Consider the following 18,679-nt stretch of genomic DNA (forward strand, 5'->3'; position numbering starts at 1 on the left):
GCCCCAGAACATATGCAACAGTGTGGCCGGTTCAATTTTACATCTGACACAGGTAGGATCAAAATCAGAGAATATTCTTCCAAGTCTGGCCCCAGACCAGTGGATACGGTGAACCACCTTGAATTGAATGAGGCTGTGTCTAGTGCTAAAAGAGGACGAATGCACCCTGCGCAGCACAGATTCCCAGGTGTCTTCCCCAAGTTCCTCCCCCAAATCCTTTTCCCATCGAGTCTTTAAAGGCACCAAAGAAGGGTTCTGTAAGTCATGAATGATTGCATATACATCTGAAATTGCGCCCTAGGAAGCTTGTTCAGCTCCAGGATGCTCTCTATAGCTGTATTCACAGGCCTATGGGGGAAATTCAGGTGTGTTAGCTCTGACAAAGTTCCTAGTCTGGAGATAGCGGAAAAGTGGGATTGGGGGAGGTTGAACCTTTCCTGTAACTGAGCAAAAGAGGCAAATGTATCATCAAAGAATAATTGGGCTAGTGAGGAGAGGCCTAGTGAGTGCCAGATGTCAAAAGCCCCATCATTCAAAGATGGAGGAAATAAAATGTTCTGATTGATTGGGCCTGATAGAGAAAAGCCTCGGAGGCCAAAGGCTAAGCGGAACTGATTCCAAATTTTAAGAGACTGCTTTACAATTGGGTTGACACACCTTTTGCCTAGGGACACTGGGAGAGACGAGCACAACACAGAAGAAAGTGCAGCAGGTTTACACGATTCAGACTCCATCTGGACCCAGATTGGTCTAGGGCCAGTAGGATCAGTCTGCAGCCAGTACAGAAGGGCTCTGAAATTTGCAGCCCAATAGTATGTCTGAAAATTTGGTAGAGCTAACCCCCCAATGACTTAGGCTTCTGTAAATGTTTTCTACCAATCCGTGGTACCTTGCCATCCCAAATAAAATGCATGAATGTTTGATCCAGTGAAATAAAAAAAGATTTTGGAATAAAAATGGGTAGACATTGAAATAAATATAGAAATTTGGGCAACACACTCATTTTAATGACATTAATCCTTCCGATAAGAGAAAGAGGTAGCGCATTCCAAAAAAGCAAAAGATTGTTTCAAACTGTCTGCTAGAGCAACCAAGTTTTCCTGAAACAGATTTGAATATTTCCTTGTCACTTTAACTCCCAAGTAGGTGAATTGATCCCGGACAATCCTAAACTGAGAACTTGTAAAAGAGCACTTTAAAGCAGCCTTGTTTACAGGAAAAAGCTCACTCTTGCCTAGGTTCAGCTTGTACCCTGAGATTGATCCAAACCTTTTAAGAACAGATAAGGCGCGTGGCAATGAGGTATCAGGGTTAGAGATAAACAAAAGGAGGTCATCCGCATATAGCGAGACTTTCTGCTCTGAGCCCGTCCGGATTATTCCTTGAATGGCATCATTAGAGCGTAATGCAATGGCGAGAGGTTCGATTGCCAAAGCAAACAACAAGGGGGGAGAGTGGACAGCCCTGTCTGGATCCGCGGTGCAAGGGAAAATAGTCAGAGGACAAGTTGTTAGTCCGTACCGAAGCCATGGGGGAAAAATAAAGAATCTTTATCCACGCAATGAATTTGGGGCCAAAGCCAAATCTATAAAGGGTGGCTGTTAGGTAATCCCACTCAACGCGGTCAAACGCTTTTTCTGCATCAAGTGAGACCACCACCTCTGGGTCCTCCGACGCAGGGGAGTACAGTATATTCATAAGGCGCCTAATATTGAAAAACAAATGCCTATTTCTCACAAAGCCAGTCTGGTCAGAGTGTATTACTTGATGCAGCGAGCCTTCCATACGGATGGCTAAAAAGCTTGGCTAGGATTTTGTAATCACAGTTTAAAAGCGAGATTGGGCGAAAGGATCCACATTCAAGGGGGTCTTTGTTTTTCTTTAATAGTAATGAAATTGAAGCTTGATAAAGACTAGGCGGTAGCTTTGAGGTATTAAGGCACTCTGCAAATAGTCGAGACAAGAATGGGCAAAGCAGACCAGAAAACGTCCTGTAAAATTCGGTTGGAAAACCATCCGGACCCGGTGATTTACCGCTTTTCATTGCGGACACTGCTGTTGCAATCTCCTCAGGTGTAAATTCTTCTTCTAGATAGTCATGGGTGTCTGTATCAATTGAAGGCATATTCAGGCCATTAAAGAAGGAATCAATCAGCAAAGGGTCTTGAGGGGATTCAGAGGTGTATAGCGCAGAATAAAATTGTTTGAATTGATCATTGATCTCTTTATGTATAACTGTGGTGGCACCAGACGGGGTCCTTATTTGTGGGATTAAACGTGAGGCCTCAGATTTACGGATCTGATGTGCAAGGAGTTTACTGGCCTTGTCGCCTTGTTCATACACTCTGTACCGAGCTCGCAAGAGTAGCTGTTCAGCTTGCCTGGTAGAAAGCTCATCAAATTCAGATTGGAGTAGTTGGCGCTCTTTATGCAGATCAGAGGAAGGAACCGTGGCATACTTCTCATCCAATGTGGCTATGGATTCGCTCAGGTCCCGGAAGTCGCTGAGAGCGAACTCTGTTTTGGTTGGCTGTATAAGAAATAATTTGGCCACGTAGGTATGCTTTGAGAGACTCCCATATGGTAGAGCAGGACATACCTGGTGTTGAATTAGTTTCTAGGAATAAGGTGATTTCAGAAGAAATGAAATTGACAAACTCCTTATCTGAGAGTAAAATGGGGTTAAGACGCCATTGATAACACATAGGAGGTCGCTGGGGAAACTCTAGTTCAAGCACTAATGGTGAATGGTCCGAAATAACAATACTCTTGTAAGTACACTGCCGAAGGTTAGGCAAAAGTTTTTGTCCAAAAAGAAGTAATCAATCCGGGAGTATGTTTGATGAACATGAGAATAAAAGGAATACTGTCTATCTGTAGGATGTAGGAAACGCCAGGCCTCAAACATGGCATATTTCTGAAGAAAGGCTTGAATAAGTAGGGCACATTTAGATGGGCCTGTAGTTGTTCGTGAGGACTTGTCAAGAACTGGGGACATTTTGCAGTTGAAATCCCCCTAAAATCAATAAATGAGAATCTAAATTGGGTGTAGCAGACAAAAAGGAAGAAATGAAACTTGTGTCATCCCAATTGGGAGCATAAACACTAGCCAAAACAAGAGGGGTAGAAAACAGTTTACCGGTTACTATGACGTATCGTCCCTTAGGATCAGCGATAACCTCAGAAGCTACAAAGGGAGTGACTTTATCAACCAAAATGGCAGCCCCTCTTGATTTACTATGAAAGTTAGAGTGGAACACTTGACCAACCCAGTCCCTACGCATCCTAAAGTGCTCACCAGTCCTCAAGTGAGTCTCTTGTAGAAATGCAACATTTGCATTCAAACCCTTTAAGTGTGTCAACACCCTCTTACGTTTCACTGGGTTATTAACCCCTTTGGTGTTCCACGAAATGTATTTGATCGCATTGTTTCGGCCCCTCTGGGCATTCCCGTTATACAACCCCGTCATTAGAGCATAGAATGGAAAAGCAATGAGCGCCCAGAAACCCCAGAATAACTTGTCTCAGAGTAATAATGTACGGTGGTAGATGTTGAGAAAAAGTACCGAAAAAAAACAAAAAAGACAGAATGACAACATTAGAACTGAACAATTCAACCCCTCCCCCCCACCCCTCCCCCATCCCAGACAGTACCTCCCCAAACGAGGTACAAGCCTAAATAGAGCATGTTCTCTTCGCACAGTATGTCTGTGAGAGTGCGGTCTTAAACCTAAACCCACAGTCCCGCTCTTTAAAGTCGTGTTTTGTTAGTGGATCAAACAGCAAAAAGAGATAATCATTTTTTAAATAAAAGAAATTAAGGTGAATCCCTTGTGCAGACGAAATTACAAAAGCACCACTTGTAGATGTATATAATTATATTCCCAGTCTTATAACAGGCATTTGAGAGAGAAAATAAAGAAAATAAATAGAATGTGTAACGGCTCTCAGCCGAAAACCTAATTTGAAGTAAGGAAATCGTAGTAAGACAATCAAAATGATAATAATTATTATTATTATAATAGTTGTCTAGTTGAATGCTGAGACAGCTTACAACCAAGACCAAAAAACTACGTGTGCGCAACGTTTAACGCTTGCTGGGCATAAATGACGCTCAGAGCCTTAAAATTTAAGTGAAGACCCCAAAAAAACGTGTCGCCTCGGGAAGCATTTACTGTTTACTGGGTCAATGCAAACGGATGCAGTAAGCAAATAACCAAGAATATTTTGAGTCACTGAGACACTATGTAAACAAACTGAATAGGTGAGCAAGACAGCCTAGAAAACACAGGAGTATAGTAAAACCGCAATACAATGAAATTAAAATGACTGAATGCTTGTAAGGCAAGCACACTAGATGATCAAAACATTAGATCACATCAAATAAGCCTGAATGGGTACGCAAACCCCCCAACTATACAAAATTAGCATGTTGTAGCTAAACATAGTTGTACCACAGGTGGGTTACTTACTATCCACAGTTCGCTAGCAACAGTTGCTGAACTATGAGCAAGTTCAAGACTTCTTGATGTGACGTTGAATGTGAGAGAGAGCCTCATCCGGAGATTCAAATGTGTAGTCTTTACCATCATGAGATAGCCATAAACGGGCCGGGAATCGCAGTCCGTACTTCACACCTGGATGGTCCCGAAGTAGTCGTTTGGCCTGTCCGAAAGCTGCGCGCTGCCTGGAAACAGTGGGGGGAGTAGTCCTGGTAGATGGAGAAGCTCTGTCCTTGAAAGCTCAGAGTGGTATTGCGGGCTCGTCGGAGAATCTCCATCTTCTCATGGAAAAAGTGCACTCGAAGAATTATGTCACGGGGCCTCTCCCCATCCCGGGGCTTTGGGCGCAGCGACCGGTGGGCACGATCAATCAGGGGCTTTTCATCTAAGGCTAGAACATCTTTCAGCAGCCCAGAAACGAAATCCGTGGCGCGAGGCATTTCCGCTGACTCTGGGACTGATACAAGTCTCAGGTTATTGCGGCGAGAGAATCCCTCCAAACTTACACAGCTCTCCTTCACCTTTTTCAAGTCCGCAGCTAGGCGTTTCACGTCAGCCTCCAGGGATGTAGTTAAGTCGGAGACATTTGTAGCGAAGGTCTCCAGTGCTGCAATCGTTGTAGTGTGCGACTCCATTGTTGTTTTGAGTGATGCGATTGCCGGCACCGTCTCGTTCCGCAGGATGGTTATATCTGCTTTTAAAGTATCAGAAACCTCCTTTATTCGGGCCTCAATCGTAGCAACCACCTCCGTTTTCATTTCAACTATCTCAGAGCGTAGTAGTTTGATGGCCTCGAGAATGTTCACTTCAGCGCCGCCAGGCCAAGCCGCCCCCCCGGGTAGAGTATCAGTCCCCGGGTCGTCAGGCTCAGGGGAGGGCGGTGATGAGAGTGTGTCTTGTAGGCCGGGTTTTCTCAAAGTCATGCTTTTGGCCTTATGTTTCGTCGACATGCTGATATTTGGAAGTAAAGTAGTCTTGGTTTTTACGGGAAGGGATCACCAAAATAATATATGAAAATAAATACGGTTTTGCTGCAAAATTCACATAAACTTTAAAAATACCACGGGAGCAAACGGAAAACACGTCAGTCGCACATGGCGTCCCTCCAATCCCCGGATAAAACAACTTTTATATGTTTATATGTTTTATATACATCATTGTATCCACTTGAATCCATGAGGGCCTCAGTCACTACAGGGCTGTCACCACAGAGCTGTCATCACAGGGCTGTCACCACAGAGCTGTCATCACAGGGCTGTCACCACAGAGCTATCATCACAGGGCTGTCACCACAGAGCTGTCACCACAGGGCTGTCACCACAGGGCTGTAACTGTAACGACGCCTGACGTTATCAAAGCCTGACTTCAGTTCTCCATCAACACCCTCAGCAGTAAACCTCACCACTCTGTCACACAGCTCTAGTTAATGTCAGACCAGACAACAACACTATATTAAATCATCTTGTTTGATTGTTTTTCTGTTTAGTCTGGAACTAAGAGGGAGAGACCAACGCCAAGACTACCACTGGACATGCACTGAATCGTTTTTATAATGTTGAAGCTATTAATTTAGTGTGAGTTAAAACTACTTCATGGCATCGTCTGCTCTGCTCTAGAAGCACTAAGGGATGAGGAAGACTGGATCTTTAAACAAAGAACTGAACCAAACTGCTAATATTAAACAGGTTGATTTCACACTGTCACGGATCCCCCCGGTACTGCTGCTCATTTCGTTCACCAGTTCCGGAGGTCTACGTCACCGGCTTTCTAGGCGTCACTGACATGGATCATTACTACCAACCCCGGACTGTCTTGTCTCATTACGCACACCTGGTTCCCATTTCCCCTGATTAATATGTGTATATATGTGCCCTCTGTTCCCCATTGTCCTTGTCCATTATTGTCCCATGTCCGTTGGTCTCGTGAGTACCGTGTATTCTGCTTTGGTTGTTTACGGGTCTCGTCCCGTGTATTGTGTAGAGGTTACACCTCGCTCTTTGTTTGGGTTACATCCATTTTGTATATATATACGTGTTTGTGTTGGGTGGAGTAATAAAACCCCTAATACGTATTCCTGCACCTGTCTTCTAATCATTATACAACATGACAGTTCAAAAGTTATGTGGAGTTAAGGACAGGCCATAATGACATTCACAGAGGGATAGAATGTAAAGAAATAAAGGATCATCAAAATAATGTGTCTTAGTTCTTATAATGATTTCGCTACACCCGCAATAACATCTGCTAAATATGTGTATGTGACCAATACAACTTGATTTGATTTGATTTGATGATGGTCACTTTTCTTGTTGGTTTCATTTTATAGTGTATGAAAGAGATCACTTACCAATGTAGTTTTTGGACATGGCAATTTCTTTGATTTCTATGTGGACTGACCCCCTTGGTATCTGAACAACCTCCATGTAGCCTGGAAGAGAAGGGGACAAAACCATTACAGACACAGTATATTTAGATGTATTACTGGCCATACCATAGAAGGAAAATGTGTTTTTGTCTCTCTATAGACTAGTCTTGGACCCAGAGCCAGGATGAAGCCATATCTCCACTAGTCTTGGACCCAGAGCCAGGATGAAGCCTTATCTCCACTAGTCTTGGACCCAGAGCCAGGATGAAGCCATATCTCAACTAGTATTGGACCCAGAGCCAGGATGAAGCCATATCTCAACTAGTCTTGGACCCAGAGCCAGGATGAAGCCTTATCTCCACTAGTCTTGGACCCAGAGCCAGGATGAAGCCATATCTAAACTAGTCTTGGACCCAGAGCCAGGATGAAGCCATATCTCCACTAGTCTTGGACCCAGAGCCAGGATGAAGCCATATCTCCACTAGTCTTGGACCCAGAGCCAGGATGAAGTCATATCTCCACTAGTCTTGGACCCAGAGACAGGATGAAGCCTTATCTCCACTAGTCTTGGACCCAGAGCCAGGATGAAGCCATATCTCCACTAGTCTTGGACCCAGAGCCAGGATGAAGCCATATCTCCACTCTGAGTCCTTCACTGGATGATGTTGTTAATGTGAATATATTATGCTTCCATTTATGTTTTGACAACATGTTTCTCAATTCCCAAAAACATATGCTTTATCATTGGGTGACAAAGGGGGAAAAGATTTCCATGAAAAATGAAGTGTTTTGAATACAGTGCTCTGTTGGCCCTTGGACAGGGTTGCTCTGCCAAAAATAGTTTTCACCTTGCTTTTATGCACGAGGATGTGTCTCCCGGAAAGTGATTATAAATGTGCAGTGTTTGGCAGCTTTCAGAACGCACAGAGTAGCGGTCTCAGAAACATCACTTACCCTTCTCTACACTATACACTCTTCTTCTCTTCTCAACCCCTGTCTTCTCTACACTATACACTCTTCTTCTCTTCTCTACTCCTGTCTTCTCTACACTATACACTCTTCTTCTCTTCTCAACCCCTGTCTTCTCTACACTATAAACTCTTCTTCTCTTCTCTACTCCTGTCTTCTCTACACTATACACTCTTTTTCTCTTCTCAACCCGTTTTCTGTACACTATAAACTCTTGTTCTCTTCTCTACTCCTGTCTTCTGTACACTATAAACTCTTCTTCTCTTCTCTACTCCTGTCTTCTGTACACTATAAACTCTTCTTCTCTTCTCAACACGTTTTCTCTACACTATACACTCTTCTTCTCTTCTCAACCCCTGTCCTCTCTACACTATAAACTCTTCTTCTCTTCTCAACTCCTGTCTTCTCTACACTATACACTCTTCTTCTCTTCTCAACCCGTCTTCTCTACACTATAAACTCTTCTTCTCTTCTCTACTCCTGTCTTCTGTACACTATAAACTCTTCTTCTCTTCTCAACCCGTTTTCTCTACACTATACACTCTTCTTCTCTTCTCAATCCGTTTTCTCTACACTATAAACTCTTCTTCTCTTCTCAACCCCTGTCTTCTCTACACTATACACTCTTCTTCTCTTCTCAACCCCTGTCCTCTCTACACTATAAAATCTTCTTCTCTTCTCAACCCCTGCCTTCTCTACACTATAAACTCTTCTTCTCTTCTCAACCCCTGTCTTCTCTACACTATACACTCTTCTTTTCTTCTCAACCCCTGTTTTCTCTACACTATACACTCTTCTTCTCTTATCAACCCCTGTCTTCTCTACACTATACACCCTTATTTTCTTCTCAACCCCTGTTCTCTACACTATACACTCTTCTTCTCTTCTCAACCCGTTTTCTCTACACTATAAACTCTTCTTCTCTTCTCAACCCGTGTCTTCTCTATACTATACACTCTTCTTCTCTTCTCAACCCCTGTTTTCTCTACACTATAAACTCTTCTTCTCTTCTCAACCCATGTTTTCTCTACACGATAAACTATTCTTCTCTTCTCAACCCCTGTCCTCTCTACACTATACACTCTTCTTCTCTTCTCAACCCCTGTCCTCTCTACACTATAAAATCTTCTTCTCTTCTCAACCCCTGTCTTCTCTACACTATAAACCCTTCTTCTCTTCTCAACCCCTGTCCTCTCTACACTATACACTCTTCTTCTCTTCTCGACCCCTGTCCTCTCTACACTATAAACTCTTTGTCTCTTCTCAACCCCTGTTTTCTCTACACTATACACACTTCTTCTCTTCTCAACCCCAGTCCTCTCTACACTCTACACTCTTCTTCTCTTCTCAACCCCTGTCCTCTCTACACTATAAACTCTTCTTCTCTTCTCAACCCCTGTCCTCTCTACACTATACACTCTTCTTCTCTTCTCAACCCCTGTTTTCCCTACACTATACACTCTTCTTCTCTTCTCAACCCCTGTCCTCTCTACACTATAACATCTTATTCTCTTCTCTACTCCTGTCTTCTCTACACTATAAACTCTTCTTGTCTTCTCTAATCCTGTCTTCTGTACACTATAAACTATTCTTCTCTTCTCTACTCCTGTCTTCTGTACACTATAAACTCTTCTTCTCTTCTCAATCCGTTTTCTCTACACTATAAACTCTTCTTCTCTTCTCAACCCCTGTCCTCTCTACACTATACACTCTTCTTCTCTTCTCAACCCCTGTCTTCGCTACACTATACACTCTTCTTCTCTTCTCTACTCCTGTCTTCTCTACACTATACACTCTTCTTCTCTTCTCAACCCCTGTCTTCTCTACACTATAAACTCTTCTTCTCTTCTCCACTCCTGTCTTCTCTACACTATACACTCTTCTTCTCTTCTCAACCCCTATTTTCTCTACACTATACACTCTTCTTCTCTTCTCAACCCCCGTCTTCTCTACACTATAAACTCTTCTTCTCTTCTCTACTCCTGTTTTCTATACACTATACACTCTTTTTCTCTTCTCAACCCGTTTTCTCTACACTATACACTCTTCTTCTCTTCTCAACCCCAGTCCTCTCTACACTCTACACTCTTCTTCTCTTCTCAACCCCTGTCCTCTCTACACTATACACTCTTCTTCTCTTCTCAACCCCTGTCCTCTCTACACTATACACTCTTCTTCTCTTCTCAACCCCAGTCCTCTCTACACTATACACTCTTCTTCTCTTCTCAACCCCTGTCCTCTCTACACTATACACTCTTCTTCTCTTCTCAACCCCTGTTTTCTCTACACTATACACTCTTCTTCTCTTCTCAACCCCTGTCCTCTCTACACTATAAAATCTTCTTCTCTTCTCTACTCCTGTCTTCTCTACACTATAAACTATTCTTCTCTTCTCTACTCCTGTCTTCTGTACACTATAAACTCTTCTTCTCTTCTCAATCCGTTTTCTCTACACTATAAACTCGTCTTCTCTTCTCAACCCCTGTCCTCTCTACACTATACACTCTTCTTCTCTTCTCAACCCCTGTCTTCGCTACACTATAAACTCTTCTTCTCTTCTCTACTCCTGTCTTCTCTACACTATACACTCTTATTCTCTTCTTAACCCCTGTCTTCTATACACTATAAACTCTTCTTCTCTTCTCTACTCCTGTTTTCTCTACACTATACACTCTTTTTCTCTTCTCAACCTGTTTTCTCTACACTATAAACACGTCTTCTCTTCTCTACACCTGTATTCTGTACTCTATAAAATCTTCTTCTCTTCTCAACCCCTGTCCTCTCTACACTATACACTCTTCTTCTCTTCTCAACCCCTGTCCTCTCTACACTATACACTCTTCTTCTCTTCTCAACCCCTGTCCTCTCTACACTATACACTCTTCTTCTCTTCTCAACCCCTGTCCTCTCTACACTATACACTCTTCTTCTCTTCTCAACCCCTGTCCTCTCTACACTATACACTCTTCTTCTCTTCTCAACCCCTGTCCTCTCTACACTATACACTCTTCTTCTCTTCTCACCCCCTGTCCTCTCTACACTATACACGCTTCTTCGCTTCTCTATTATTTTCTTCTTTACACGATACACTCCCTTTTTTTGTATGGAACTAAAACATTTGCACACCTGAAGTAAGGAGCCCTGTCAGGTTCTGTCCCCAGCCTGGGTCTTACCTCCTCTGGGCAGAGAGTCATTGAACAATCCCTCTGTGGCCTCACAGGTGCTGCCGTCCCCTCCACACACCCGACAGCGGTCCTCCTTAGCGTCTGAGCTCAGGATGTTGTCACAGCCTACGTGCTGAGAGAGGAGACATGGTACCATGTTATATTACATCAAGTAGAACTTACAGTATACCATAATAATATTGTTTAATAATACCATAATAATAACATAGTAATAAAGAGAAGTGCTAAAGAAGTGACTTTATGTCTGTGGAAGCTGCATGGAGCAGCAGTTTTACGTCAGTTAAAACGCTGACTCATTATTGGATAGTACCTGGGTACTACCAACAGTAGAATGACAGTTGGATGAGAGGGTCAGACTGACATCTAGCCAGTCTCTCTAGAGAGTAGGTATTTCAGCATTTAATAGACTCTGTTTTAAGATATTGAGACTCTAAAATGTGATGCGGGAATTATGGGTGTCACCTTAACGACAAGAGAGAAAAATACATTTTCCCACACATCCCTCACATTCGCTCTTCGTCTCTTTCTCTCTCACTCCCTCTCACAGTCTCTGTTTCTGTATGATATGTTAGATTAAAGAATAAAGACAAACACAAATGTCAAGTTCAATAGCCATGTTCAATATTGTACAAGTCCCTACATACGGAGTCCAGGGAACAGCCCAGCTAGTCGATTACCTATTAACTAGACTCCGTAACATCATGCTTTTCAATAGAAAGTGCAAACATAACAGCACAATATTAAGTTCTTAACAGTCAAGTCATAACAAATGAAAATGCATTACATTTTACTTCAGTTGTCGTCTTCCTTTTTTTTTATATAACAGGGTTAGGACTAGGGCCAGGAGCTGGAGATCTTGGTGGGGTAGAAGTCTCACCCTCAGTTGGCTCATGTCTCAATTCTGCACCCCTTGCCCTTAGGCCTGGACTGTGATCCAGCTCATCTAGGTGAGTGTATGGCACGTTCTGGTTTGTTGTCTGCTCTGCAGATCAACCAGATTGTGACGATAGAGGGAGCCACCGACATCCACCATGTAAGAACGTGGTGCAACTCTCTGTAGACACGTGCCCAGCCTCCAAAGTCCTGTGTGGTCTCCCGGCAGCGGTTTCATCCTTATCGTTTCACCCACCTCCAGCTCTGGTAGGTCTCGAGCAGTCCGGTCGTAGAAGCACTTAACGAGCTGCTTTCTGTGGCGCAGTTAGTCCGTGACGCCAACCATGACGCAGGGCTCAAGTAGCTTGTTGGCTACGGGGATGGTAGTCTTCAGACGTCTGGACAGAAGGCGTTGTGCTGAGCTGCGGTCCATGTTGTTGGTGGGTTCCTCCACTGCAAGATGGCTTTCCAGGGGTCGTTGCTGTCATGCAAGGCCCTGCTTAACAGGTTTCTTGCAATCTTGACAGCTGACTTTGCTTGCCATTTGCCTTTGGGTGCCTTGGAGAGGAGGTCACGTGGTCAAACTCCCATTCTGAGGCGAAACGCTTGAACTGTGCAGTGAATTGTGGGCCATTGTCCGTGATGACCTTGTCAGGCTTGCCTTGCAAACTGCACCTTGCAGTGCTTTATGACCGTCTCTGTAGACAAGTCAGGGAGCAGTTCAATTTCCCAAAAGTCAGAGTAGCGATCAACGATGAGAAGATTGTCCTTTTGTCTGTGGCAGAGTAAGTCCATGCTGACGATTTGCTAGGCCTTTGTGGGCAGTTCGTGTGACATCATGGTTTCCTTTTGCTGTTCATGAGCGTACTCGTTGCATGTGTTACAGCTGCTGACTTAGTCTTTAATTTCTGCATGTTTGGCCAGTATAATGTTTTGTGTGCCTGGCGGTAGCATGCGTCACCTCCAATGTGACTGGAGTGTATGCGGGTAAACATCTCTGGACGTAGTGACTTGGGGATAATGATCTTCTGATCTCTGAACAAGATGCCATTTTGCACGCTGATCTCGTCTCGAAAGGTCCATTATCCTCTCGCTGTGAAAGGTGTCTCCTCTTTCAGTACGGCCAACCTCTGAGAACCATGGACTTCAGTGACTGTAGGTGTTCGGCCTTGTCAGTGTGTTGCCTGATCTGGGCTAGGCGGTGATCTGTAGTCTGCCTGATTGATCTGTTGAACATCATGTTGTTCCTGCTGTAGAGAACAGATGGCATGCCTGACATGTTTGGGTAACCTGTGCCATGGTGTGTCTTAGTCCAGCAGCCGGCGCAGAGGCTCACAGACTGCTGATAGGTGTGGCATGAACTTTGCAAGATAGTTTGCAAAGCCGATGAGACGCTGCACTCAGACGGGTTTGGCATGTCGAGGATCGCTCGGACTTTGTCTGGGTCCGGCTTCAGGCCTTTGGCTGAGAGAATGTGGCCATGGAAGTGGACGTCTTTCACCTTGAACTGCAGCTTAACTGATCGGCAGCACTCCATCAATGCCAGGAGATTTACATCGTGGTCGCGTACTGCTTCTTCGTCTGTGTCACCGCAGCCTACGATCAGGACATCATCAGCGTCATCACATTCTCTACTCTATCTGTTCTCTCTCTCCTTCTCAATCTCTACATTTCTCTGCCCTATCCCTATCAGTTTCTTCTTTCTTTCATTTTCTCATTATTCTCTCTCTCTCTCCCTCTGTCTTTCTCCAACACGTGCGTAGGCCTACACACATCATATTGAGTATTTCTGAGCAGCCTCCAAGCAGAAGGTGTTCCAGATATTTATCACACCATGTCAGAGACTCCATAAGACCAACTGCTGCTGAAATAAAAATACACCTTGGACTGTGACTAGGAATAAATGTGTCCCAGTGCTCTGTAGGAAGAAACCTCCAACACACGCACACACACACACACACACAGGCATACACACACACAAACACACATACACAAAAACCCTAACTCATTGTTGTGTACAGTGTACACATACGGAATAAAGACAACATTAGGTGCAAGATCTCATTAATAAACAACGATTTTCAGATTTGTTCAACAAAAACTATTTTGAATGTAAATTCAGACCTTAAACAAACGCCCAGTGGTGATATAAATGACAATGTCTTTCAATTAAATTCTCACATTAATCTGGTTACTCAGTTTCCTGAGGAGAACTTCAAAACAATCCCAGATATGAGTGGTTGAGTTGTGATAAGAGTCTAGATTAAGACTTCTGCCAATCGCTCAATGAAAACAGACTGGATCTCCATGTTTTGTTGTAACGCTACATTGATATATATTGAATAATGGTATTTATTTGCTGTTTCTCAGCCACTTCTGCCCAGTCAGTCAGTATCATATAAACAATGTCCCTTTAGATAAGAATGAACACAAATACTGTGACTACCAACTGTACAAACTGAGTCAGAGGGTCGGGTTTCCTGGTCAGGAAAGCCTTTCGGACAGTTTCATTACATTATGTTACAGTCATCCACTTTATTAGCTTGCTGGTTATAACGTAATAAGGTAATGTACATGGTAGAGTGCTTCTCCTATGGGTTAGTCAGCACCCACTGGTGTGGTCTGGGCCACAGTCTGTCTCATTTAGGGTCATACTGGCTGGATCCTGGCTGGAAGCAACATGGGTCTAGTGGATCTTTGTCTTGTTGACTGGGGTGACTCACAGCACAAAGTGTGGGAACCAGAAGGGGAAAAAGGTGCTATCTACAACCTAAAAGGGTTCTTCGGCTGTCCCCATAGGAAAACCCTTTGAAGAACCCTTTTTGGTTCCATGTAGAACCCTTTAAACATGGAACCCAAAAGAGTTCTACCTGGAACCAAAAAGGGTTCTCCTATGGGGATAGCCGAAGAACCCTTTTGGAACCAATTTTTCTAAGAGTGTACTTTAAGCAGACGCTCTTATTTGGGGCAATTTACAGTCATTGAACCTTGATCAAACCACCACTACGTCGCAAGAACACTCAAGACACACAGACAGACAGATCTCTTTCTCTCTCTCTCTCTCTCTCTCTCACCTTGCACTCTCCATTGATGCAGATGTCCAGTGAGTCGGCCTGGCAGCGTGTTCCATCGATGACGGCCGGGGAGCGCTCAGTGTAGAAGTTATATCCCTCCGCCAGACAGTTCAGAGCACACGGCTTCACACCACCTGGAGCACACAGGGCAAAGGTCACAAGGTCAAACGTAGTGGACACAATTCCACAGGGCAGATGACAAGTATTGTACACGTAGTTATACATACAGTAGGGAGAGTTCAGCAAAAACACAATATATAATATATGCTATTTAGCAGACTCTTTTAACCAAAACGACTTTTAGTCATGCATGCATACATTTTACGTATGGGTGGCACCAGCGAGAATCAAACCCACAACCCTTGGCGTTGTAGGCACCATGCTTTACCGACTGAGCCACATCGACCACAAACTTAGAGTCAACAGAAACATTTGTCACAGAGATGGTAACCTGGGCCTACACCCACGAACAGGAAGTAGAGGGCCGAGACAGAAAGGATTACAGGTTCCCACACAAATTATAATAATGTTCTATAACAGCTGATTCACATCATCCCCATCATGTGTGCCATGATGAGTGACATGAGTATGAATTTATCTATCTATAAGAAAATAATTAAGTTTGATTTAAAAAAGCACATAACTCCTTTTGTGGTGCTAGTTGTGAGCCAGGAGTCCCAGGAGATCAATCAAGGCCCCGTGCTGAGCTCGGCACCTCTGTGCTCCTCTGCTCTCCTCTAGAGCTTGTTAATAGTAATAAAGAATTCTATTCGTCATCCCTAGATCTGATCCTGGACCTGGGGCCTGACGTCACTACAGCACTGTCACTGGGAGAGATAGCTGGGGCTGCCAACATAAACCACCGTGACATCCACACTGAGATTATCTCCAGTCTCTACATGTAGGTTGACAGTCCAAGGGATTTGTCCCAGTCAGAGAAGAGGTCATGGCTTTGACTAATGGGAGTAGTGTGATTACAGAGTTCAATTTATAGCTCACAGTCTAGAACTAGACTGTGATTTATGTGTTGCACGTGCGTGTGGTGTGTGTGTGCGTGCGTGTGGATGCATGTGTGTGTGTGTTTCTTTGTGGTTTCCACTGCCTTCTTTAGTTCTGTTAGTGAAAATTAGAGAATAGATCAAATCTAACTCAGATGGTGACGTGCCAAAATTCATGCCTCAATGGACCCAGATCCCTCCCCTTCCACGCTGCCAAATCCCACTGCCATGCCTTCATAGAGGGCTAAAGATCTGGAATGGCCATCCAGACGGCCATCAAACACAACGTGGGAATCCCAGGAATTCTTAGCCCATCAAAGAGTCCAGCTTACTGTTGGTATTAGCTGGGTACACAACAACACAGTCACAGAGGGATGGATGGATTGACCCGTTATTCCCATCTCACCTCCAGTGTAGGGCTTCCAGTTGTAGTATTTCCCACGGAACGGCATGATGTCGAAGTCAGCACACTGCTTCTCACGGAAATCCCGGGATCCTGATGGACACGCCTAGAAAACAGCAAAACAAAAACAAAACGTTAGAATATGTTAGGGTAGTTTACAAAGCCTAGTTTAACTAACTTTAGCACACTGTTGCTATGTTACCTACATCTCACTAACTGTGGAAGACAGTGCGTGTGTGCGTGTGTGTGTGTGTGTGTGTGTGCATGTGTGCGTGCGTATGTGTGTGTGTGAAAGCCAGCAGCACTTTACCCTCAGCACAAATAAAAACTTGAGTGAGCTCAGGTCAAAGCTATATTTTACAAGCTGAAAGTAGAGCAGGCTAAACAGGCCTGAACCCACATACACACGCACGCACGCACACACACACACACACACACACACACAGTCTTGTACAGCTAACCTTGTGGGGACACACAATTCAGTCCCATTAAAAATCCTATTTTCCCTAACCCCTAACCCTAAACGTAACCCTAACCCGTACTCTTACCCTTACCCTAACCCTAACCCTAACCCTAACCCTAAACCTAACCCTAGCTCCTAATCCTAACCCTTAACGTAATTCTAACCCTAACACTAATTCTAACCTTAACCCTAAACCCCTAGAAATAGCATTTTACCTTGTGGGGACTAACAAAATGTCCCCAGTTGGTCAAATGTTTGTTTGTTTACTATTCTTGTGGGGACTTCTGGTTAAACACGTCCACACACACACACACACACACACACACACACACACACACACACACACACACACACACTACAGGCCTGAACTCAGCTGAAGGAAAGGGTGACCAACTTTCATTACTATTGAAGTGAGGGCCAATCCCCAGTCAGTTCCATACACTAACATCAGACACGCTGCTCAGGTGAGAAAAGACAGACTGAACAGTACTAGGGTGTTAAGATTAGTCATTTAATCATTTCTGTGATGTTGATCAAGACAACGCTTACCACTATCGTCTATATAAAAGAATGCCAATGTGCTAGAGTTTATCTTTCCAATATTTAGTTTTTTCCCTCTATGCACCTGGAACTATAAATGAAAACATAGCAATGTGTCAACCTAGTGACATCAAAGAGGGCCAACTAACTTTCAGGTAGAGAATGCAGTGATGAGCAAAACTGCAAGTGTGCGCGGCCTCGCACCTCCTCCAGGATTGCCGTGCAGCAGAAATGCCAGGCCGCACAGAGATGCAAGAGATTGAACTTCACTGAGTTTGCACTATATAGATCGACGTTTTTTCTGTGATGGAATCAACATTATATCAGCCCCTTTTCAATGCAACAAACCAAAAACAAATCTAACTTTGCAAGATTGACTCTGTTATTTTGTTGTAGGCAAAGCCAGATCACAACGGAGTAGAATTCTATTGGCAGGGGTAGCCCCCGCAAGTGAATGTGCTTTTCAGATCAGTTCAGATCAGAGCACAGAGCCGCCCGTGTGCATATTTGATGATATTCTTTGCTAGCTAGTGAGTTATTAGCCCAGTTATAGATCAGTATAGATCAGCAATGGGCAGTTACTGCTTCCTACAAGAGCACAAAACATGTAGGCTACATTTCAATCTGTCTTTGAAAAGCCAGTCAGGTAAAAAGCTTATGTCTTAATTAAAGGGGCAGTGTTGTATTTTGAGACAGGCTTGATAATGCAAATAAACCAATAGACAGAGGGGTAGCCTACATTGTCTAATTCTCTGTATGGTAATAATAATTAATTTACAACACAATACGATACAATTTACAGTCACCTATTTGGCCTACACAAGAGTATCATCGGCATACAAGTGCAGGTTACAATTATTTACAGACAAGTCGATATTGTTAATGTAAACAGTAGAAAGTACAGGACCCAGAATTTACCCCTGCGGGACACCTTTCGTAATATCCAGGAAACCTGATTTAACACCATCAGTAGATTCACATTGAGTTCTATCTGTCAAGTAATTTTTAAACCAGTTACATGCAGCCTGGTTTAGGCAAATTGAGGAAAGCCTCTGAATTAGCAGTGAGTGATCAACAGTATCGAACTCCTTTGACAGTTCAATGAAGAGGGCAGCACAATGTTTCCTTTTATCATACAGTTAACCACATCATTTATAACTAGGGATGCAGCAGAGATAGTACTATGACCTGGTCTAAAACCTGACTGATTAGAATACATTTAAAAGATAAGAAAGATCTTTGCTGAGAATTAATCAAGGATTCTAATATTTTTGCTAGGCAAGAAGGTTTAGAAATAGGGTGAGAAT

At 43.6% G+C, this 18,679-nt stretch overlaps 1 protein-coding gene across 1 annotated transcript in view; it reads right to left on the minus strand.

The window, feature by feature from the left end:
• Window positions 1-18,679, minus strand: part of LOC121574156 (A disintegrin and metalloproteinase with thrombospondin motifs 6-like) — a 144,628-nt gene that overhangs the window by 37,681 nt on the left and 88,268 nt on the right. The window contains exons 15-18 of the mRNA XM_041886792.2: window positions 16,373-16,475; window positions 14,969-15,102; window positions 11,010-11,133; window positions 6,850-6,930 (exon numbers count right to left, since the gene is read on the minus strand). Coding sequence (XP_041742726.2) covers window positions 6,850-6,930; window positions 11,010-11,133; window positions 14,969-15,102; window positions 16,373-16,475 — 442 coding nt within the window. The remainder of the gene's footprint in view (window positions 1-6,849; window positions 6,931-11,009; window positions 11,134-14,968; window positions 15,103-16,372; window positions 16,476-18,679) is intronic.

Source organism: Coregonus clupeaformis, chromosome 9 (genome assembly GCF_020615455.1).
Source record: "Coregonus clupeaformis isolate EN_2021a chromosome 9, ASM2061545v1, whole genome shotgun sequence".
In the NCBI taxonomy this organism is placed as follows: Eukaryota; Metazoa; Chordata; class Actinopteri; order Salmoniformes; family Salmonidae; genus Coregonus; species Coregonus clupeaformis.